This window comes from Neolamprologus brichardi, chromosome 13 (genome assembly GCF_056152115.1).
Source record: "Neolamprologus brichardi isolate AB-2024 chromosome 13, ASM5615211v1, whole genome shotgun sequence".
Lineage (NCBI taxonomy): Eukaryota > Metazoa > Chordata > Actinopteri > Cichliformes > Cichlidae > Neolamprologus > Neolamprologus brichardi.
In genome coordinates this window covers 18,171,281-18,195,826 of record NC_142116.1, presented here as the reverse complement: position 1 = coordinate 18,195,826, position 24,546 = coordinate 18,171,281, and the positions used below count along the sequence as shown (strand labels likewise).

Sequence of the window (24,546 nt, the reverse complement as noted above, 5' to 3'; positions counted from 1 at the left end):
CAGATCAAGGGGTACATCGTGGATCTTTTTTCTTCCTGTTTTGCCCCTGTAATTCAGTTATATGAGCAGCTTGTGAGCAGAAATCTCACTCATCTGTTTTTGGGCCCCCCGACTGCTCGGGGGCCACCAAATGCTGACAAACATTAGATTTGCTAAAACTCCCTAAACAGACCCACTTAGCCAAAACCAGCTGTATCAGGATGTGAGTGTGTTGCAGACTTCTAGCGCGAAATATTGTCATTCTTTTTTACTGTTTCCCTTTTATTATTGTGGAATAAATTGTTATTAATCAACATCTCGGTGCTGGCAAAGGGTCTCCTCTGTCACAGTGAGCTTCTGGGTTTATATAAGAAATTAATGAATACTTGTGGAAAGGGCGGGTTGATTTCATCTAACTATAAACAGCATCTTTGGCAGCCAGGTGTGTGCTTCTTAAAGCAGCCTTATTATGCTCATTTCCAGCATAATGGGCCGTCTAATATGCTGGAAATGGGATGATTCATTCTATATAGGGCTTTGGTTATTACTATGATCAGTACAATAGTAGTTTGGTTTATTTCTGTTTCACTGAAATGCACAAAGTTGTATTTTTCTGTTCTAAACTGTAAAATTTTGAAAAAAGGACCCACAACTTGCAAACAGAAAAGTTTTTTTTGATAAGTAATAACAAAAGCAGTTCTAGGATACAGCGTGTCAAACCCACAAGCAGGAAGTGACAGCACTGTGAGACAGCCTCACAGGTTTTAAAGTATGATGTTTTCTTAGCTGTCCACCAGGTTTCACGGGGGATTTCTGTGAAGTGGATGTTAACGAATGTTGCTCAGCTCCCTGCCACAACGGAGCAGTTTGCCAAGATCTTATTAATAGCTACATCTGCCACTGCAGGCCAGGTGAGTCACTCAGATATCCTGTGAATTTCTCAAATCTTTTTTTTTCTTTTAAATGAGGCAACCAAAGCAGATTTGTTCCTTTTAGTAAGACCGTTTGCAGGGAACCTGTGTAGCTCATGAGCAAGATTACTAAACTATAGCCTTAAATAAGACGTCATGTTTTAAAGTGAACTAAAAACTAAAAGCCTTTTTTTCTGATAGGTGCTAGAGTCCAGTTTACTACATGAAAACCACCTTAATACTTCTAAAATGCACATATTTGATTAAAAGAGACTGCACAAACTGCCACTTAAGGTTACCCTACTGCCTACATAGTTTCTGTACCTCAAAGCCGTTCAAAAGTCATCTCCTTTTTCTCCAGGGAGAAATTTGTAGTCATACAGTACTGAAAAAGACAGTGATAAAAAGACGATACTGCCTTGGCTCATTAAAATGTATGTGGCATCTTACTCTTTAGTGAAAGCCTTTTCTTGTCTATGTATGTGTGTGAACCCAAAAAGAAGCAAATCAATGTAAGAGAATCTGATTGATATTCACTTCAGAGGGTGGAAGTGGGAGAGCCTGGGCTCACCACGGCACTCTGTGGGCTTTTGTTCTTGGCAGGTTGGACAGGCCTTCACTGTGAGGATGACATTAATGAGTGCCTTCCACAGCCCTGCAACCAGGGGATATGCATTCAGAATGATCCAGGCTATGGCTACACCTGTTTCTGTCGTCCTGGATTTGTGGTGAGCCTCTCCACCTTATCCTTTCTATACGTTGCGGTGTTTCTCTTTTTTTTCCCCATTAAAAAGTTACCATCCTGCACCTTCAGCTCTTGAATCCTTTTACCACTTAGATTTCTTTATTGTTTATGCTCTAATCATTTTTCTCTGCATTTTCAATGCAGGAAAAGTAAATGCTTTTTTAAAAATGCACCACTTCATGTGTTTTGTAACTGCTACACTGTATGGGCAACTTGAATCCTATAAAATAACCTGACTTTGTTGGTTTATTACTAGCATTTGTTTTTAGTTTAAACCGTCTTGTTTTTATTACATAATAGCACTGTCTTTTATTATTTAAGCTGTAAACATTACATTCCACTTAGTATCTCCACATCTCCACATACACAGGGGAGTAACTGTGAGCACAACTATGATGATTGCCTGCTGAATCCGTGTCCAGAAGCATTTTCCTGTGTAGATGGCATCAACAAGGTCAGCTGCCTGCCTCCTGTTATGGATCCTGTTCCCTTGGCGACTGCAGTCGAGAACATCACTCGCGGCTCCACACCCAGAGTGCCGATGCCGACACTCTTCCCGGCACCAGCAGCTGAGGGGTCCACAGGTATGGACGGCTCTGTGCATTCATGTGAGGACATGCAGCGGCAGGAGTCAGTGAAGATGTAGAATTCATAATACTCCTCCTCATGTCAGAGAGAAGTGTTTTCCAGTCTGCTACATTTATATGACAGCTCTAATTACAAGCTACTTTTCAGATAAAGATTTTACATAAACATAAGACACAGTAAGTTTATGAAAAATGCATCGCTAAGGAGCGAGCCATTGGTTTCTGATGCGTTTTAGATAGTAGGAGTTGTTGATACTTCCCTCAAATAGCTGCATGTAAATTCATCCTTAAGGATACAACATGAAAGTCTAAAAACTGAAATGTATAATTCTGTTATTCATTTAAAAGGAAAAAAAGCTGCATTTTCTTCTTTCCTGTCCCATTAATCATATCTCAAGCCCTCTCATTTGTCATGTGACCCTGACTCGAGTGAGTGGAAACTGCAGAACAGTCTTAACCTCTTAACATATACACTCACCAGCCACTTCATTAAGTACTGCCTTCAGAATTGCCTTCATTCTTCATGGCTTCAACAAAGTGCTGGAAACCTTCCTTAGAGATTTTGCTCTATATTCACATTATAGCATAACACAGTTGCTGCAGATTTATCAACTACTCATCCTTGATGTGAATCTCCCACATCCCAAAGATGCTTTGTTGGATTGAGATCTGGTGACTGTCGTGGCCATTTGAGCACAGTGAACTCAATATCATCTTCAAAATACCAGATGTGCACACTTATGATCGGAAAGGGATGGACATGGTCTGGAACGATACTCGGATAGTCTGAGACATTTAAAAAATGCTCAGTTGGTATTAAGGGGGTGAAAATTACATTACAACACAACTACCAGCCTGAACCGTTGAGGACCGGATGGATACATTTTTTCATGTTGTTTACAGCAAATTCTGACTCTACCATCCGAATGTCACAGCCCAAATCGAGACTTATCAAACCATGCAACATTTTTCCAATCTTCTGTTGTCCAATTGGACAATGCCAGTGGGAATAACAACCTCAGTTTCCTGTTCTTTGCTGTCAGGAGTAGCACCCATTGTGGTCTATTGCTGTTTCAAGGTTTGAGGTGTTGAGGTGCATTCAGACATGTTTTTCTGCATACCGTGGTTGAGTTACTGTCACCTTCCTATCAGCTTGAAGCAATCTTTCTATTCATTTTTCTTTGACCTCTGGCATCAACAAGTCATTTTCACATACAGAACTATTCCTCACTGGATGTGTTTTCTTTTTCAGACCATTGTCTGTAAATCCTAGAGATGATTGGGCAGAAACATCCCAGTAGATCAGCAGTTTCTGACTTATACCAGCCCATCTGGCATCAATAATCATGTCACATTTGACTTAACTAAAATTGCCTTTCTTCCCTATTCTGATGCTCAGTCAGCTGAATTTCAGCAGGTCGTCTATACATATGTACATGCCTAAATGCACTGAACGCTGCCATATGGTTGGTTGGTTAGTTATGTGTGTTAACAAGCAGTTGAACAGATCTAGCTAAGAAAGTGACCGGTGAATTTATATAATAAAGTGATACAATGTAGAAACGTATTATCTCAGTAGAAGGAGCTGCTGAACATTTAATTCATTTCTTATTTTTACATGTGATCTTATCTGCAGGCTTTACTTATAGTGAAGTAATTTGACACTGCCGTATTGCTTTTTAAAATAAAAGTAAAATATCTGAGTACTCCTCTGGGCTCTGCGAAGATGGATGCTGCAGTATCCTAATAATCTCCAAATGCACTTTAGTTGTTTTTGAAAGTCAAACGAACAACTTGAAAGGCTGTAAACACTTAGAGTTTCCTTTTTTGCTTCTGTTCAAATTGGTTTCTAATCTTCTGACTTTTTGGTCCTAATGGTATAATTTGTATTTATTTATTTTTAGGATGGTTCTACGTACTTTTCTTGTGGCTCTTTTCATAAAAAGAACCTCAACTCGATATGATCGTAAGTTTTATTGTATTATTTTATATTTAGAGCTCAATGCACAGACTCAGATATTACGCATGGAATCTTAATGGCAGTTCTACTCAAATATGGCAGTGTATCAACTTAAATTAGCACTTCTCAATCGAGTCATAGCTCCCATTACTATGCTATTACTTCCATTAACGTTATGTCTTTTGAAAAGTGACATTAAATTATTTAAAATGATAAGCCATTACAGCAATTAATTTGTACTGATGGTTGGTTTTCTGACAAATTACAAATCTATCCTTCTCTTGTCCTTCCTACCAAACACAAGCTTTGCCAGTTTCCAATGCGGGGAGACTCCCACTAAGCTGGCACTCCAAATGTGATTTTTAGAGTCTTTGGAACATAGCAGGCGATGATATATTTGGTTTGATTTAGAGCTTGTTATACTTTGTGCAGCTGTGGTGGAAAAATAAATCCTGCTGAAATCTAGTTCCGCATTTGCCACTGAAGTACCCTTTCTATTTTTATTTGAGAACAGTCATTTCAAGGAGTAACAAGTCCAATCATTATTTCGGGCTATATCCTTTAACACTCAAATGATCGACACAGAACACAATGTGATATATATTGTTGGTATTGGATTCAGTCATCTATGTGAGGGTAGGAATTCGGAACACTGGGCAGATTGTCACTCTGTGACAGATGAGGTCTGTCTCCCTTTGAAACTGTTCACAGAACTGTAAAACACACCTATTGAACACAGACAAGCTTGAACCAATTCGGTGCGGCACTCTGAAAATCACTGTGGGCCAAACATAATGGAGTCCTCCCTGCCGCACCTGATCCAGCCCTCGTCCCGTGCGTTAGTTTGGAAGGGGTTAAATGTAAACACCAATCAGCGGTGGAGAAAAAAACCAACCCGACCACCTCTTTTACATGCGATACGTGCATAATGAAGGTAAATAAGTTTTAAAGTAAGGGGACCCAGAAACTCACGAGTTTATCTAACTAGGTCACCATCTAAACACATGCAGTGCCCTTGGTGGTGCTTGAAATAGACTCAGACAGTGCTCCTTTAAACCTAAAGCTGCTCCCCAAACCTCTCAAATATATGAAATCAATGGGAATTTAAATATAGAGTGGATAGTGAATTTCTGGTAAATTAAACAACCTATTAATATTGCCAGTAGATAAATATCTTCATCTTTATTTTGATTTAGTTCAGTTTCAAAGCAGTACTAGCAACAAAAAAGAATGAGGTGATTGTCTTCACGTTTTTATTTATTTATTTATATATTTTCCCCCCTCTCGCTCCACGTGCAATGATGAGCTCCACAGTATTTATTCTCTACAGTGTGAGAACTGATGAGAATCTAGAAAGGACACTGCTGGTGGAGGGAGGCTTACTGCCGCTAAGCCACGATTTGGTTGACTTTCCTTGAAGTGATCACTACAGCACAGGTGAAGCTGTTATCTTTTCCTGCCACATGTAGCAAAACTGAAATTACTCAAGTTCCTCAAAATCAACTTGATGAGTGAAAAGTTAATCACTTCAAACATGCAGTACCTGCCTCGAGGCAGTCACCTTGTTAATCTTCCTTTTAACGCACATGCATTTGTTCTCAGTGCCACGCGTTTATGTTTTGTTTTTTGGGTTGTTGTTTTTTTTCTCAGTTTGTTTGTAATTTAGATGACGGTGCATGGTAAGTACGCCCATAACTATTCTGATATATTCAGTGACACAGCTTTGCCAGTGAGTCATATTGACATTCACAAGATATGCAGAGTTATGAATATTCATGGGGGAAAGGCTCAGTAAGATGAAAAAGGCAGTGTCTGAATTTATCATTTCAACTCTAGTTTATGGCCTCTGCTTCTGTACAGTAACTGTCAGTGCAGTGCATTGGTGTAATTGTATCAGTTATTTTTAAAACCAGACAACACAGATATAATTAGACACTACATTTAAAAACACATTATATTTAGGAATTATTCTCTACAGGATTCATTTATTGTCTACAGTGTAAATATATTCAGTTAAGTCTTCTTGTATTAGGTATATTGAATATAAGATATTTTCAGCCAGTTTTTCCAAGTACACAATGACCTTTTGTGTTCCCTCGGGGCTCTGAAATTGCAGAGGTCCTGGAATGATCCTCAGCAGTATTATATCTCTGTCCTGTGACAAGTTCAATCAGTCAGTCTATTACTTTAGCCAATAAATCAGGGACCAAACAGGACTTATATCCTGCCTTTTTTAAATAAATGGGACATTAAGTCTATATCAATTAATTCTCACAGCCCAGAGTCTATCCTCCTATTAAGTGATCTTAAGTTCACATTTACTCCAAATATATATTTCTAGTTGAATATCTCCTGCTTTAACCTGTCTGACTTCCACCTACACTTTGTGCTGCAACATGGCGCTCCACCACTCTATGTTACATTAAATATGACTCATACCAATTTTCTAACCTCCTTTATGGTCATGTATTAAGACGGGCCCTAATTAAATCTGATCTCAGAGATTTGTATCAACCAATATTCCCAGAAGTGGCAAACTGCTTGGTCAGCAGTATGTTAACTGTGGGTTTTTTGTTTTTTTTTTAAAAAAGAGAAACCTAGTGGTGCATTATCAGGATATGAAAGTGAGAAAATATAAGATAGTTTGCATTGTGTACATTTACTATTTAGATTTAGCATGACTGGTTACTTGAGGCATTCGCATTAAAAACCCCAAAAAACATCTGGTATGAGAGTGTAAGGTAGTGGTAAAAACAGGAGACCTTTGAAGGGAAAGACTGAAGCTAACTGCTAATGAGGCGTGATACTGCCTCCTGGCAGCAGCCTCAGACTGCATCAAAGACTACATCAGACTAAACAAGGCTTTAAAATTAATGAATAGCTTTGTCTCTGAGGGGTAATTTTCCATCATCAGCATTGGCAAACCCTATTGTCAGGAAAGAAGCAGTAGACAGCACCGCATTGTTGCTGCATGCATTTATCCTCATTAATTCACACACCGCAGTAGGTCTGTTCCTTATAATTCTTACTTTATGTTATTGTGTGTTTTTCCACAGGGTATTGGCCATACTTCTCTTGAAAGAAAATGGAGGTATTTAGGTTAGCTTGTTTGCCAAATGTCCTAGGGGGCAAGCTGTCAGATCAAAGGAGGTCTGGCCTATTAGGACTTGACGTCTAACAAATATTGATAAAGGTCTCACTTGCAACTGCCCAATTAATCATCGCAACAACTTTAAAGGAGTGTCTGATTTCTCTGGTTTAAAATTTTATATGTATAATTTTTTTTCTTAAACTAAGATGAGAGCCAATAGAGTATGAGACAGGTGCATCCAGTAATGCTTTTCATTTTAACAGGCTCTCGGCTTTGACTTTTCTGCAACAAATTCCAATATTTCCTTCAAATGAGAAATATATTGAGCATGAGCACCCTAATGCTTTTCTCCAATTGCAGTCTCAGTCAGTCTTTTAAAGTTGTCAGCGTCACTACCCCCAATAAGCTTGCGGGCAGTGGAACTTTTACTGAAATACCCCATAATTGCCCATTCTCATGGATGATATAAGCCAAGTTATTCCACTATAAAATGAGGCATGTAATAAACTTGTATGAATATGTTCATTTCAGCCAAGACTCCTTTTTCACCTAATATAGTGCCATTTGCATGCTTCACAGCTTTTTGGCAAATAAGACTATTTATAGTATGAGTGTACAGTGAGCGAAAGAGAAAATATTTGAAGAGTCCATAAGTCTTTTCATCTGCTTTCAAAATAGTAATTATTCACTTTTCGCATCTTCTTTTGACTGTCCTCTCATCTCTCATCTCTTTTTAATGTATTCCATCCATATTTCCGAGATCAATTGATGGATAAAGATTGCATCTACATTCGTGAAGCAACATAGGCAGAAAAAACAGGAAGTCCGTAGTAGAAGTGGCGCAACCACTTGCCCTGCTCAGGTGTCACATTCTGAATCTTTAAAATTGTTAAGAGCCTTTTCTTTATCCTACCCCATGCACTAAACCTTCCTGTAGAGGAACCAAATGAAAAGCTGAATTCTCTTTTCGGATCAGTCGAGATTCTCAGTGGAATTTACAGGAAACTTCAGACCTTTACCTTTTTCTCCCAATTGATCTGTCTTTCTTTTTTATGTCCTAGATTCAAGCTACCTTCATTATTTTGGGAATTCATACCTGGAGTTTCCAGGTATTGACCTCAGCACTCTCAACAATATAACTGTGAGATTTCAAACCACTGTGGCCCAAGGAACTATACTATATGTGGACCAAGGACCTGTTAACGGTGATTTCTTTTTCATGAAACTCTTCATCCTCGATGGAATCTTACAGGTAGGTTAAATTTATTGTGTATTGTCTGAATGAGTATATTTTCTCATTTTTGCTCTCGAAAGACAAATATTCTGTAATGAAATAAAAAGCCCATGAAGCTCCCTATTAATGTTTCAGTATGCTTTTTGCTGTAATGAAGAGGAAGAGGTTACATGGATTACTACATTAAATCATGTTAATGATGGCACAGTTCACATTGTAAATATCAGGTATGTATTCTATTTTTTTCTCAAGTCTTAGATTGTAGAGATCTACATAAGCGCTTTGAGGGTCTTGAAAAGCGCTATATAAATGCAATCCATTATTATTATTATTATTGTCTATCTGTGTTTCCCTCTACCCTTTATGAAGCAATTATATATATCAGAATAAAAGTCTGAATATGTTGATTGATTGAACCTTGAATATACTGAAAGAAACTTTAATGCACAGTATGAAATTAAAGTCTGGGTGTATTCAGTGAAATTCAAATACATTGAATGAAAGTCTGAATACATTGAATGAAACTTGAATGTACTGAGTGAAACACTATATATATAATGAAAGTCTGAATGTATTGAAAACTGATGTTACAGAGGCTTTTGCTCCTTTTGTGTTGTGTTTTAAATATGTAATATAATAGCATATAAAGCAGCATTTCTTAGTACTGAAGACAACACTACAGAAAATGAATATAGTATCCAAACTATGCCAGTAACATGTTTCAGTTTTGTGAAATTTTGTCACTCATTATAGAAGACTGAATGGACTGAGCCTTAAGCTGGCAAAAGCAATACTGACTGCAGAGAAACATCCCATTTTAAAGACCCACGAGGTCTGTGTATCTTGTAGCATAAGTCGTTTACAACTTTGCCAGACCTGGCCATGAAACAGGACATGGAGGACCTAGCTTGAGTTCCTAACACATCACTTGTTCTCTTTCATAGCATTCGTTTCGTGTCTCACTATGGGAACGCCTCCTGCGTGACCTCATCAGAAGCTCAAATACCATTACGCCAGCCCTTACAGGCTGGCTAGGTGACGCCCATGTCAGGAGGGGCCAGTCCCTCCCTATATAATAGGCTGACATAGCGTCAGATGTCATTCAAAAACCTCTTCTCGCTTCTCGCAGAAGCCTGTAGACAACTGTGCTATTGGGTGCTAAAGCTAAACTGTCCACAGATTCGAGTGAACAACTCGGTCGCCGGGCGCTTTGTCCCCAGCTTTTCAGTTGTCCACTAGCATACAAGCAGTAGCAATACTGTTCTGTAGCTAGTGCGGGTGCCAAGTAGCAATACTTTCACCCAGGGAAGTAGCAATACTTTCACATAGGGAAGTAGCAATACTTTCACCCAGGGAAGTAGCAATACTTTGCTAATAAAGGTACCCCTAGCTTCACCATCAGGTAGCAATACCCTTTGACGCTAGCGGTTTTTACACATTAGGTAGCAATACCTGTAGAAAAGTAGCAACACTTTTCACCCCACGTTAGCGAGGAATAGCATTATTCTCCGCACTCAGTGTCAGTCTCGCTAACGTGCGCAACCCTCTAGCTAACCATGGCTAAGATGCCCGATGATTTGGCCGCAACGCCAGGGCCGAGCTGGGCAGAGGCAGACACTCAGCCCATCGCGACCGCTTTCCCGTCGCTGGAGGCACACGGAGATCGTGTGTTTTTCCCCGATGCTGGAGTCACCTGGGGAGGAGATGCTAACAAGGACGGAGACGAGTCTGCTGACTCGGAGCTCCTGCTGTCTGACGACGGCGAGGAGGAAGATTTCGCCTCCTTGGCTAGCATCAGCTGGGCTGCAAAGCCCTCGACTACCGGCGAGGTTGAAAAACCGACACCGCCGTCTCCCCTGGATCTCGACATGCAGGACATGTGCAAGCGCGCAGCCGCTAGGCTCAACATCCCGTGGCCCGCCATACAAACAGAGGTTGTAAAGTCTCGTTTTGACGGTAAGAAATTGCCGAAGGCGAAAAAGACGGGGAAGCATGTGTTGCCTGTTTTCCCTGAGCTACTCGATGAGATAGCGGTGACGTGGAAAGCAAAACCTTACAGCGAGAAACACCCCATCGTGGGGAGCTCTCTGCTGGATTGTGAGGGGATGGAGTCTATCGGCCTCCGCCAGATGCCACAAGTGGAGCCGTTGGTGGCGAGCCATCTTCACCCGAAGACGTCTCTGTCCACATCGGCTCCATCTCTCCCCTCCAAAACAGACCGCTTCCAGTCTAGCCTTACAGACAAGTGCTACAAGGCAGCGGCTCTGTCAGTAAGAGCCCACAACGCCTCTTCTATGCTAATGGCTTACCAAGCTGAGCTAGAAGAGAGCATGACAGCTAACCCAGATACCACAGTGTGGGAAGAAATCTGCGTTATAACTGACCACGTCCTCCGCCTCCACAAGGTAGCCATACAGGCTACTGGAAGAGCCATGGGCCTCATGGTTCTTCAGGAGCGAGCACGCTGGCTCGGGCTCACCAACCTGACGACCAAGGAAAAAGAGGAACTCCTCGACACCCCTGTCGTCCCTCACGGTCTCTTCGGTGCGGCTGTTACATCCATGCAGAAGAGATGTGAGGAGAAAAAGAGAGATGATGAGGCTCTGAAACTCTGCCTGCCGAGGAGGGCCCAGTACGCCACCCCAGCAGCACCGCGCCAGTCATTCGCGCAGGCAGCGTCTTGCCCGGTCCCCGCTTTCAGGATTCCCAAAGTGCCTAAGACACAGGCAGCCCCCCAGGCTGCCGGGGCCCCTAAGAATCCATGGACTCGGAAGCAGTCTCCCCAGGCCAGACCTCAAGCGGCCCCTCCTCCTCCCCCCGCTGCCGCGATCGTGAGGAGGAAGAAGCGGCCGGCCTGACAGCCTCTCCTCTAGGCGGGAGCGAACCCAGTTTCCCCCCTTCATGGGCCGCCCTGCCGCCTCCCAGCTCCGTTCCGGAGCGAGTTCAACACACAGAGTGCTTAACTCGGGCCGGCGTTCCTGTCACCGGACCCGCCAGAGGGAAAGAGAGCCAAAGTTCGCAGTGTTGTTTCACAGGCACTTCTCTCGTGCATTCTGTATTGAAAAAGCCCCGACACGCGCATCCAGGCAGTTTGCCGAGGGCGCTGTCGAGCGTTGCAAAACGCATGAAAAACTCAAACATGCTGAAAAACAGAGCACCGTCTGCCATAACGCAGCCCGTGGAGACTCGCGTTTCCACGGCTGTGATGATGCAGATGAGCCCGTCACCTCGCTCGCCTGTGACATAGGTAACGGGACACCGAAATGGCGTATGTTTCGCGCTGCGACCACAAGGGGGCGCCAAAACGCCATATTCGGTGGAGTGGCCAGTGAGCGCTCTGTCTCTCCACATGAAGAGCTGGGCCACCTGCACTCAGTCAGCATGGGTGCTGAGGACATTGGAAAAGGGCTACAGGCTGCAATTCAGTGTCGCTCCACCACATTTCAAAGAAATCGTTTACTCTCGTGCTCTGGGCGAGTCAGCCAGTTTTCTCCTGGAGGAAATTTCCACCTTGAGAGACAAAGGAGCAATAAGAGTTGTCCCTCCCGAGGAAATGCACAGCGGATTTTATTCAAGGTATTTCCTTGTGCCAAAGAAAGGGGGGAGGGGGATGAGAGCCATTCTGGATCTCCGTGCCCTGAACCGGCATTTGCTCATTTGAGGACATACAAGCTCAGGATGTTGACACACGCCTCGCTGCTACGGTTTGTACGAGCAGGCGACTGGTTCACATCAATCGACCTGAGGGATGCTTATTTCCACATCCCCATATATCCCCCATACCGAAAGTATCTGAGATTTGCTTTCCAGGGGATAGCATACGAGTTTGTAGTCCTGCCTTTTGGTCTCTCACTGAGCCCAAGGGTGTTTGTGAAATGCACCGAGGCAGCAGTGGCCCCGCTCAGGAAAAAGGGCATTCGGGTGGCCACATACATCGACGATTGGTTTCTGTCCCCGGAACTGCTGGCGGTTCACCTGTCGCTAAAACACTTTCTCCCTTGGCTGAGAGGTCATCATGTTTTAGTGAGGTCGGACAATTCCACCGTTGTGGCCTACATCAACAGACAGGGGGGTCTGGGGTCCCCCAAGTTACACACACTGGCACGCAGACTGATAGTCTGGAGCAGTGTCCACCTGCAGTCACTGAGAGCAACTCACGTGCCGGGGATCTTGAACTTTGGAGCAGATCTTCTCTCCAGGGGCAACCCGCTGTATGGGGACTGGAAGCTTCACCCAGAGGTGGTGAAGCAGATCTGGCTGCGATTCGGTCAGGCGACCGTGGACGTTTATGCATCCAGGGAGAATGCTCAGTGTCCCCTGTTTTACTCGCTGCACGATCAGAGAGCTCCACTCGGGGTGGATGCTCTAGCTCACGAGTGGCCGAGAACCCTCCTCTATGTTTTTCCCCCAGTGGCCCTCATTTCTCCAACTCTGGCCAGAGTGAGGGAGAGAAGTCACTATATGATTCTGATAGCCCCGCACTGGCCAGGGAAGCACTGGCTGGCGGAGATTTTTCAGCAGCTGTGCGGCCCACCTTGGCTGTTACCACTACGCAGAAACCTTCTGTCTCAGGCACAGGGGGAAATATTCCACCCCCACCCAGAGAGGCTAGCTCTATGGGCTTGGCCCGTGAGTGGTTTAACCTGAACACGGTGGGGCTCCCTCATAGTGTTATCGACACTATTCAGTGTTCTAGAGCATCGTCTACTAGGACGCTATATGAGCACAAGTGGCATGTGTTTGAAAGCTGGTGCTTAGAATCACAGGCCATCCCTTTTCAGTGCTCTGTGGCTGTGATTCTGTCATTTCTTCAGGCCCTGATTGATAAGGGTAAAGCCTTCTCCACCATCAAGGTGTATTTGGCAGCAATTTCAGCCTGCCATATTGGTTTTGAGGGAAAGACTGTTGGCCAGCATCCCTTAATATGCCGTTTCATGAAGGGTGCACGGCGTAAATTGCCTACGTCTAGGCCGTTGGCTCCTTCGTGGGACCTTCCCACAGTATTGGCCGCGCTCTCCTGTTGCCCATTTGAACCCCTGGAACAGGTTGAGTTAAAATTTCTGTCCTTGAAGACAGCCCTATTAATTGCTTTAGCTTCTGCTAAACGTGTGGGAGAGATCCACGCTCTCTCAGTGCATCAGTCATGCATTCAGTTCTCCTCGGATAATACGAGGGTCAGTATGCGGCTCAACCCTGCCTTTGTCCCGAAGGTTGTCGGCGCATGTTCCCCTATAGAACTGCCGGCCTTTTGCCCACCGCCTTTCTCCTCAGAGGAGCAACAGCGGCTGCATACCTTGTGTCCAGTCCGTGCTCTGCGCATTTACATGGACCGAACCCTGAGTGTCAGACAAAGTGACCAGCTGTTCGTGTCCTGGGCTAAACCACATATGGGAAAGCCTGTGTCTAAACAGCGCCTCTCCCATTGGATAGTAGGAGCAATTGCCCTGGCCTATACTAGCAGGGGCCTTCAGCCCCCTGCTGGCTTACGTGCGCATTCCACTAGAGGTCTGGCAACCTCATGGGCTCTCTTTAGGGGAGTTTCTATTCAGGAGGTGTGTGCAGCTGCATGCTGGACCTCACCTCATACATTTGCTAGGTTTTACAGGTTAGATGTGACAGCGCCTAACCTAGCACATTCAGTCCTCAGTGCAGGTTCTTCCCAGGTGGGGGCCTCTCCCCTGTGAAGTGCTGTTGGGGACAGCTGTCTTCTTAACAGGCATGTCTGGCAATCCGGGAGTCAGTATTTCTCCCATAGTGAGACACGAAACGAATGCTATGAAAGAGAACTTAAGGTTATGTATATAACCCCGGTTCTCTGAGTAGCATGAGTGAGTGTCTCACCAGACCGCCCTCCTTGCTATGGAAGCGAGGAAGAGGTGGGCTTGTTTTGAATGACATCTGACGCTATGTCAGCCTATTATATAGGGAGGGACTGGCCCCTCCTGACATGGGCGTCACCTAGCCAGCCAGTAAGGGCTGGCGTAATGGTATTTGAGCTTCTGATGAGGTCACGCAGGAGGCGTTCCCATAGTGAGACACTCACTCATGCTACTCAGAGAACCGGGGTTATATACATAACCTTAAGTTTTTGCATTATATAGATGAGATGGAAAAAAGACAGTGAACAATGGACTAGAAGTCCCCAGGTCCTGATAGGATATATCTGTCATATTTTGCTTCCAATGAACCAGTCTAACTTGGATATTCTTGTGGTCTCTCAAAGTTTGACCTTGAAATTGGCTGCTTTTTTACTCGTTTTCAGTACTGTCCTTGTCTGACCATTTTCAGAGAAATGTTTTTGTATGTTACCCACTTAATACTGACATATGAATGATTCAAGGATAAAATAAAATGACAGCATATTTTCACCAACATAATATTGTATTTTTATACCAGCAGTTTGGTTCTCAAGGAGCTATTGGCCAAAAACGTGGCATATATCAGCATGACATGTAGTGTCCTTACATTTTTTTGGGAGGGGAAACTGGACATGAGGAGGACAAAACAAGAACTGGCAGGCCTAAAAAAAAAAAAACTATCTACAGTATCTGAATGCCATATACTTAAAAATAAAAAGAGTCCAGCAAAAACCTGACACAAGACCTGAGAGATGTAGCAAACCTTTCAGTTGATGCATCTGGTGTTCGCTAAAATCTCATCAGAAATGATTTCAGTGGAAGGATGGCTTTCAAGAAGCCAGTCTAAGGAAAGGGAGAAAATGTTGCGGTATGCCAAATTAGAGAAGAACTGGAATGAAAATCAGTGCAGTGGGTCTTCTGGAGTGATGGATCCAAATTTGAAAGTTTTGGTTCAAAACTTGGTCAGTATATACAGAGGAGGTCAAGAGGGGTCAACAATGAGTATCTACACCCATCTGTAAAAGACGTTGGAGGGTATGTTATTGTTTTGGCCTGCATTTAACCCAGTAGTGTTGAGGATCTTTGCAAAATTGATTTAGTTCTCACCACAGAAAAGTATCATCAGATTATGATGAACTATTCAACTATCTGTCTGGAAAGCATCTGATTTCCAGCAACTTCTTTTTTCAACATAGCAATGTCCCCAAACACATGGCCAATGCAGTAAAACTATACCAGATAATACAAAATACAGTGGACCACTATCAGTCATGGATTGGCCTCCCCAGAGCCTGGACATTAACATTAATGAATTAGTGTGGGAGCATCCTGACAGAGAACAGAATAAAAGGCAGCCAGCATCCAAAGTGCTTTAAATGTCCTTCAAGACGTCTGGTGATTTATTCCTGAGAACTACTTACAGGAATTAAAGGAGAGTTCAGGCTGTGTTGAAGAATAAAACTGGTTATATGAAATATTGCTTTTCAAGTTTCAAGTCTTTTTGCTTTATATATTGCATTTCTGTAAATGTGTGCATGTTTGTTTCAATATTCTTAATAATTGTTGGACCTGAATAGAGTGGCTCAAGATTCAAGAGCTGTACTGCATGCATGGTGAAAAGAAAACACATATACCAGAACAGGCTGTAAACGCACTGCTGTTGGATGTTATGTTCAGTCAGCTCATTTTAATGTTGTTCAGTTGTATCTATTTTTGTTTCTAAAGATGTCATTATGTTGCAATTTAATGTTATATCTTTTAATTGACAGGGTGCATTTACATAGACATCAACCTAGATGCATTTTAATATGTCTCTGTTTCAGGCATAAGTGCATCCCCTGTTGAGAAAAGGAGTGCAATTACAATGATAAGCTAATTAGGGCCTGGTAATATACAATTTTTCTTTGAATTGTGTGAGCACCTCAGGTGGTATTAGCTTGATCCCTAGTTATTCAGTCATCCCAAGTGTGGTGGATTTTTTTCCTCTTTTTTTTTTTTTTTTTTTTTTTTAGAGAAAGGTTATAACTAAAACAGGGGGAAAATACGTAATTGGCAGGAATCACCAGACTAAGAATTTAGATTTTATTACAAATGGGCAAATGGGCTTTCATTTTGAAGAACTAAAACAAGCATCAGAATGTGCCTATTAAAATGCATTAGTGATCACTAGCCGTGTTTTATTGGCTGTTCTAAAGTCTTCATTTGCAGTTTTTCATTACGAAAAGATTAACAAGCAAGAGCCGAGCACAAAATCAATGTTTAAATGATTTAAAGTGAGGCTGTGGCCCCTTTAGTTATATTGTTTCTAAGCCCATGTGCAGTCTTGCTGCCAGCCCTTTCCATTATATTCTGACATAAGAAAGATTGTGGTCTAGCTTGAAGACACAGAGTTTATTATGTATGAACTGGAAGCTGAAACAAAGCAGAGAGCATCTCATATCAAACCACTTTACTGTGCATTTGAGTAGAGACTACAATGACTTTTGAGCATTTCTGACTTATAAAAAAAGTTTCAGATTGTAAGACAGAGACAGAAATTAATTTTGGGTTGGTGATTATGACTTTTTTTTTTTTTTAGATGCAAACAGATAAAAGTTGAAATACTGAATGTGACTGAATATGGTTTACCAAATGATTTCCTGCTAGAACAATGCTGAGTGGGAAAGTTACCTCATGTGGTTTTTTTTGGCGGGGGGTTGGCAGAAAGCAGCACTGCTCTAAATATAAAAGAGACCAGTCAGGTTTGAGAGGCTACAGGGCTCCACCCTTCTTTCTTTCCTACAAGAAAAATACAGCAGCAGTAGAAATCAATCATAATGTTCGGTACCAACCCCTTGAGACACTGCAAGAAAGAGAGCTGTCATAACTAGAGGGTTGGGAGTGTGGAAAAATAGTTTCTGGTGTCACAAAGCAAATTCTCTGTAATTGTCTGATGGCTGAGTCCGTCCATCTTTGTCTGATTTGACCCACAGCTACACCACCACGGCCATCCTCAACGTCACCGCCTAACTCATTATAGACTTTTAATATATCTTCCCGTCAAAGACGCTTTTCAATATGTTAAATAGAAACCCAGTGGGGCTGACTTCTCAAGGACAGTGAACACAGTGCCCTCTGGCTGCTGGCCAGGCCGCTCTGGCAGACTGCTTCTAAATTAACCGCTTCTCCATGCTGGCTCTGGAGGAAGGACTTATGCAGCTCGGAGTTAGTGCCCCGAGTGTTTAGCCGGCATATGCAACAGCCTGCAAAGTACAGGCTTAACAAATCAGACTAGATTGCTTCGTGGGCCTTCTAACTTCCACTTAGGGAACAAGGAGTATCAGGAGACGCAGTAGAGGGGACTGTGCATCTGTGGCCTGAGTACCCTCAAGCTGCAGTTGGTTAGTCCAGAATCTGCACTTAGGTAATTATCTGCTCTCCCTTGTTGTTGCAGAGTGGAGAATTGGTTTTTGAAATCTATGAATGGCTGTGGGGTGGATCCAAAATAGTTGTGTGGAGACTCGCACTTACATAGGACACCTCGACAAAAACAAAATGGAGTTCAAAATGTCATTAGTGAGAAGATTTTTACCATCGGCATTTACTGAAATTACTGAAAGATATGCTAATTATCTACCATAGTACCACAGCATACAAGAAAATAACATCTAACATCTATACAGACTTCTATACAGATAATGCACAATGTTTGATTTGTTTACAACATTAATACAAAACACATTTTTTAACACGTAGTGTACCTCTGTTTCTTATACATTTTGATCTGATGTGTTCATACTGTTCTACAGACAACGCCTGGCACCTTGTGAAGCAGAGCTCACTCTTTCTGGCCATGAGAAAATTAAAAGTACTGCAAGCAATTACTGGTTGGGACACATGATCCAAAGAACGAACAATGTCTTCACAGGGGGTTTGCCACAACAGTTTATTCCCAGTCAGGTACAACTTATAATTACTATACACCTATCCACACATGGGTCTGGGTCATGAGGGCAGCAGTCAAAACAGAGAAGTCCAGGCCACTCTCCATGGCCACTTCTTCCAGCACTTCAGGGGGAAACTGAGACCCAGTGAGAGATATAATCTCTCTAATGTCCTGGGTCTGCCCCAGGGTCTCTTCCTGTTGAGACCTGCCTGAAAAACTTCACTTAGCAGGTGCACAGGAGACATCCTAGTCTGAACCACCTCAACTAGCTTGTTATAATGTAGAAATGTAACTGCTATATTCTGAATCCCTTCTGAATGGCCAGGCCCCTTACCCTGTCTCTAAGGATGAGCCCAGACATATTAAGGAGGAAGCTCTCACTATCGTTTACTGGGACAGAATAGCCCACAACAATGAGTCAGATGAATTACACTCCCAGAGCTAAGGGATGTGGTCATATACCATCTCTAAGTCTGCAAAGCACATTTAGACTGGTTAGGAAAGCTCCTGTGCACCCTTAAGTGTTCTTGGGAAGGTCAAGAGCTGGTCTACTGGCTCACAACTTGACTAAAAGGTGGACTCTCTTCTCCGTTACTCTTCCATAGACTTTAACAGGGAAGCTGAGGTGTGGGATCTCCCTGAAGTTGGAGCATACCCTCTGGTTCTTATTCTTGGAAAACGGGAACCAAAATCTCTAGTTTCCCAATCCAGATGCACTGTCCCTGACTTCCATGCAATTCTGCAGGGGCATGTCAACCAAAACAACTCTGACTTCTGCCTCAGTAATGGCCAAGCCGTTCCTAAGTCCCTGCTTCCTTCACAGACATGTCAGTGGAGTTAGGGAGATCCTCAATATATTCCTTCCACTGCCTAACTGGGTCAGTAGCATTCATTGCATATAATGTGGGCAGAGCTCTGCTTCTCCTTTCTGGGAGTCTGACAGTTTTTCAAAAGTCTTGTTCCATGACCATACCGAAGTCCTCAGTGAGGTGAGGCAAGGCTCCAGGGCCTGATCCCACATAACAATTTTGTTTGTTTGTTTGTTTGTTTTTTAACTTACTGCTTGTTAAAGATTCTGAATAAAATTAATTCTGTGATATTTTTTTAAGAAAGCAGAACCTTTCCACAACTACACTGGCTGTCTTGAAGTCATTGAAATTAATAAACTGAGGAGCTTCTACACATCGGATGCGATTGCTGGCAGCAACATAGCTCGATGCAGGTAAAGTCTCTGCATTTTTTTGGTTTTTATTGCTAAAAACACTGTACTCACTTTTCCAAGGTGCATTACACTTTGTCCGAAGCCAGGGGGAAACTGACTTGTAATCATGACAAATAACACTTGAATTCTCTACTTCTTTCCGGGATTGCAGTCAAAAATATGTCTATTTGTTAAATGACTGCGCCTCTTATTTACTGAGTAATTTCACTTAATTCAAATCAGAATTTTTAAAAGCCTGTATAATTTATGTCAGATTGGCTTTTGGCCACTCAAACTTTTGATCAATCTTCCAGATTCACTGTGCATGCCATACAAGCCTCCACAACAAGTTCCTCAAGTCTGGAAGCTCAATCACCTACCTTTGACATAGTGTTTGCAACAACGTTGGCAGTTCCCACACAAGCACCAGAACATCCAATGAATGAACCTCAAGTTTGCCGCGACAGTCTTTGCCGCAACGGAGGGACGTGCCTTCAGCTGCAGCCGCCTGGTGAAGCTCAGCTTTCTTGTCACTGTCCGCTTCATTTCACTGGAACGTTTTGTGAAAAAGGTAGGCTTTTGCATTCACCTGGTAGTGTTTACACTACATTCATATACACAATACATAGAGCACACACAGGCTGTACAAAGCTTACAAACCTACTGTACTGTGACCTCTACAGTGGAATCATCAAGAGACAGCCAACAAATTATGTTGGTTAATATATGCTGAGCCTCTTTGGCTAATAGGTTTCACTATGAGGGAGAATAGTTGGTTGCATTAGGAATTTTGAGTGATGTGAATTATTCAGTATATGATTAATGAAATGAAAGATCTATATAAGCAGCTCAAACCATTGGTGTCCTTCTAAGTTCACCCCTAGAACACGCTGAGAATGAGAATGTGACCTTGCAGCACTTGTTCAACATTCAGCTGAAGCGTTCACGTCTGTCCCAACCAAAAAATATTTATTTTGTACCAAACACTCCGACACTAATACTAGGGAGACGGTAGTACTACACGCACATACCAAGGAGCTGTTCCTTTGCAGATTCCTTCACAGTTCTCTTGATGTACCTCCTGACATCCCTCTGTTGCCATGCATGATATCCTGAAAGTGTAAAAATAAATAAATAAATGCTTCCTGTATTTTGCCATTGTAGTCAGTTCCTGTCAGGGATAACAGAAGTAACACTAGAATGTGTGAGTTAATAGTTTGTGTACTTGATAACGCAAGCCAAGCTGCTGAGAGAAATCTCAAATTCTGTGTTGTGATAGCAGTGTGCAGTGCAGTCTAGCTACAATATATGATTAACATTTCAACACGGATTAAAAGGGTATTGTACTTCTAATATAAATTAAACATGTTGATGGCTAATTACATTTGTTAAATTAACTGTGGTGTGTTTGACCTGTTTCTTGTTACAATATGGTGGCCAATTAAAGTCAACGTAATGAGGACTGGAAATCAAATGGTATCAATTTAGCCTCTTTCTATCAGTGGCTGTCCTTTCAGACCGAAGAAAACAGGAGCATAAGTATAAGAAGTGCTGGTTCCTTGGATGACTTCTACCTATAGTAGAAAAACAATGTTTATTTTGAGGCAAGAGAGCATATGACTAGTAATTTGTGGGGCTCCAACATCATTGCCTGAAATAGGTGGAACCTGTTGCACATTTTAAGCCGTAAATCACTGCATCCCCTTATCAATTAGTCCCATCCACTCTAAGATATTAGTAGAAAACAAAGCAGGCAAACATAAAAATTATATTAAAAAATAAATAGTAGTAGTTAAATATGTCACCTGAAAACTTTCTTTATATTTATTGATGATAGAAGATGTGCTGTTTTAAAATTTGTGGGTGAAATGTCAAATCATGATACGGGAACTAGCAACTACAGTGCTAACATTAGCTTAGTTAGCTAACAAGAGTCGATAAGAATCTTCCTGTAAAGCCTATTATTTCCTTCTGTAAAATCACAGTGATAAACAAAAAGAAAATTGAAGCCTTTCTTTGTCCATTTCTGCCTAATCTCTTGTTTTAAAAATAACAACAGATAAATTTTGAGTGTTAAACCTGCCACTCTTATCGTTTGAGCTGCAGGTGCCATGTGCAAGAACAGTTGGCTAGACAGGGAAAGGGAGAGGACCCAGTCAACATTCAGTTGTGAGTAATACCAAAAGCAATGTTCTGCTGGATGAAAATAAAAACAATTTCAAAAGGTCTTTTTTTCTAAGCCATCAATTGTGAATCGTTTTCAATTTTTGCTTATTTGTGTCCATGTGAGAAGATATTACTCGTTCTGAGAAACTCGGTTCTCTGACAGTTTGAATGCTCTTTGTGTGGGCTTTAACTAAATTAGGATCTTTTGATAACAGAAGCCACTAAATGTGATACGTGCAGAGAAAATTTTGAGAGATTTACATTCTTCTTCGCGCTAAAGTTGTTCCAAAAACAGTGTTAAGTTTGTGTTCACCTTTGCAACCTTTGTAAATGACTAAATCAGATGGCATAATCTTATGTTTATGAAACATGTGGAATCCTGACAGAACGCTGCTCAAAGCTAATATTAACAGTCATTAATGTGGCAGGAGCAGCCTGTATGCACCTGGCACCCTGATTTGACACATCTGCCATGTGTTCTCAAAATGCTAATTTACAGGTGTTTAAGTAATCAACTGAAATATTATGTTTCTCTCCAGGCGCTGTAACAAAAGTGATGCTATTTTTAAGGCTTCACACTGATTCGATTTTCCCGTGGGAGAGCGCTATGTCGAGGAAAGCGGTGCCCCCCCTTTGCTCGCATGACAGAGATGCTTCTTTGTTAAGCCGGTTATTAAAGATCCTTTGGCCAGCGTCTAAATAGCCTTTAGAGATCAGAGAATATGATTCATTCATTGACTAATTTGTTCTTTCAACCATTTCAAGTTCCGGAAAAAAAAAGTGTCACAAAATATCATCATTTGTAGCTGCTGCACATGAGCAAGCTTAAGGCTGACTTCAGTACCGTAATTGGAAATGAACCCTGATAAATCAAGCCTGCATTATTACATGACATGATTGTTACATATTATATGTAGTAAATTCCCACCATGATAAAATATATCCACTGTTATGTTAGAGCTGATGATACATTCTCACGATCACAGGTTGTGCCCTCAGCCTTTCCCTTCCAAGCAGTGAGTTCCTGCTTATTCCTCAACTTGTCATAAACTTTTCCTTTAAATATCAGCAGTGGCCTTTTGGTGTCATTTCTGCTGAGTTTGTGAAATTGCGCCTCCTCAAAAGCAGTCTAGTCTCTCAGGTTTAACAGAGCGCAGTCTCATGTGGGCACTCATCGTATGATGTGCTTTGCAAGACTAGTTCTTCGCCCGCAGACAGAGTCCCGGGGCTGTTTACATGCTGACAAGGTTTGTGCATGTGAATTGCTGCAGCATCTTTGCTAGGTGACAACCTTGTCTTCACATCCTGTTGAATTAAGTAATGGGCACAAGAGAACAGTGGAGCAAGTCACCCCTGCTCTCAGTTAATTATAGACACGTCATACCGCATAGTGACTAATGATGTGGACTTGTTTGTGTCCTAGATGAAACGCTGACAAGTCATACTTCACATATCCAAAAATAATAATAATAACAACAACCAGGAAGTATTGTGTTACCAACAGTTAAGAATGAATCACGACACGAGAGTGGCTAATTTCATCTGAGCCATAGTTTTTGCCTACTTAGCCATGTAAGACTGAAGTAATACAGTGAATTAAAGAGTCCCAGTGTTCTGTCTCAGTAAATTAAGACAGTAGCTTTTCTTTGTAATGGCAATAGATTTATTCAGTGTGGAAAAAAAACAAACATACTGTTTGAAATTACACTTATTTTTCTTAAGGCACCCCATGCTGATCATCATCTGTTTTGTAAGTGGATGGTTCATTAAATGTGTTCCAGAAATATACTTTTTTACACTAAAAGAAAAGGAACAGGAAGAAAAAGAAGGAAATGAAGGAAATCGAAATCTATATTGTTATCATTCATAATCCACCCTTTTGCTTTTCATTCCTTAAATTATTTTCCGAATTATTATTTTTCTGTAATAATTATGATACTTTTAATAGATCATAAGTTCCTTTTTTTATATAATGAATGTGTTTACTTACAGTATGTATGTATGTACTATATGTATGCTTGGTCACAGCTCCATTAGAACTGCAACCACAACTACACGCGTTAGCAGTCAACAAAGAAATGTGGCTCTACATTTGCAGCCAGCACACATCTCTTTTTATCACAAAATTGATAAAATGCTATATAATAACGACTATGACCCAAAACATCGGAGTCAGCTTTAGTCTGAATCATATGAGCAGTTTCTACTTAAGGAGCTTGAGTGCATTCACTTATGTTTGGCCCTGGAGGTGCTCCGCTGGTAGGGTGTACCATAATCCAGGCTAGTGCTTTTGGTTCAGTGAGTGTTCGATATTACGTAGCCACCCATCACATGGTTTTGTCAAGATAAAAGCAGTCCAGCTGAGCATATCAGAGTTTTAAGGTATGATAAATTGTCTCTTCAGAGAAGGCACAGTAGGTAGTAGACCTCAGCAAAGACTTTCTATCAAGCATGCAAGAAATCAGTTAAAAGACACTACAAAAATTATACACACACACACACCATCATGGAGTAAATGGTTGAAAGAAGAAGATATAAAAGGTGAAACCATTATTCAGGCTTGGTGTGTATTGATCATGACCTCCTGCTTTTAGCGCATTGAGTCTTTGCTTCTTGGGAATCAGAAGCCATGGTTTTGGATGTTGGCCAGAAATGAATAATACAATGAAAGTTGAGGGTTTTTTTCAATTGAGTCCTTAACTACTTTTGTTTAACCACAACATCAGTCCAAGAAGCTTTTTCATTTCATTTTTGTTTTTCCCTAAAGTGCCTTTTTATGTATCTATCTGCATCTTTTTACATCTTTTCCTTTGACCTTATCCAGTCCAAACAATCATGCTAATTATACTGATTTTATTTATAACAGTAACAAATATATTTGTTACAAAA

General features: G+C 41.8%; 2 protein-coding genes across 2 annotated transcripts in view; both read left to right on the top strand.

Annotated features, from left to right (window-relative positions):
* eys (EGF-like photoreceptor maintenance factor) overlaps window positions 1–24,546 on the top strand; it is a 160,902-nt gene that overhangs the window by 75,034 nt on the left and 61,322 nt on the right. The window contains exons 26-33 of the mRNA XM_087850260.1: window positions 766–890; window positions 1,494–1,618; window positions 2,006–2,219; window positions 8,335–8,525; window positions 8,643–8,734; window positions 18,154–18,304; window positions 19,400–19,512; window positions 19,806–20,062. Of these exons, the coding sequence (XP_087706386.1) occupies window positions 766–890; window positions 1,494–1,618; window positions 2,006–2,219; window positions 8,335–8,525; window positions 8,643–8,734; window positions 18,154–18,304; window positions 19,400–19,512; window positions 19,806–20,062 (1,268 nt within the window). The remainder of the gene's footprint in view (window positions 1–765; window positions 891–1,493; window positions 1,619–2,005; window positions 2,220–8,334; window positions 8,526–8,642; window positions 8,735–18,153; window positions 18,305–19,399; window positions 19,513–19,805; window positions 20,063–24,546) is intronic.
* On the top strand, window positions 10,614–11,424 carry LOC148099930 (uncharacterized). The gene has a single exon (XM_087850261.1). The coding sequence runs from the start codon at window positions 10,637–10,639 to the stop codon at window positions 11,363–11,365; it is 729 nt and encodes a 242-aa protein (XP_087706387.1). The 5' UTR covers window positions 10,614–10,636; the 3' UTR covers window positions 11,366–11,424.

Excerpts from the sequence above, each read along its gene's own strand:
- LOC148099930 (XM_087850261.1), top strand. The coding sequence starts at position 10,637 with ATGCCACAAGTGGAGCCGTTGGTGGCGAGCCATCTTCACCCGAAGACG.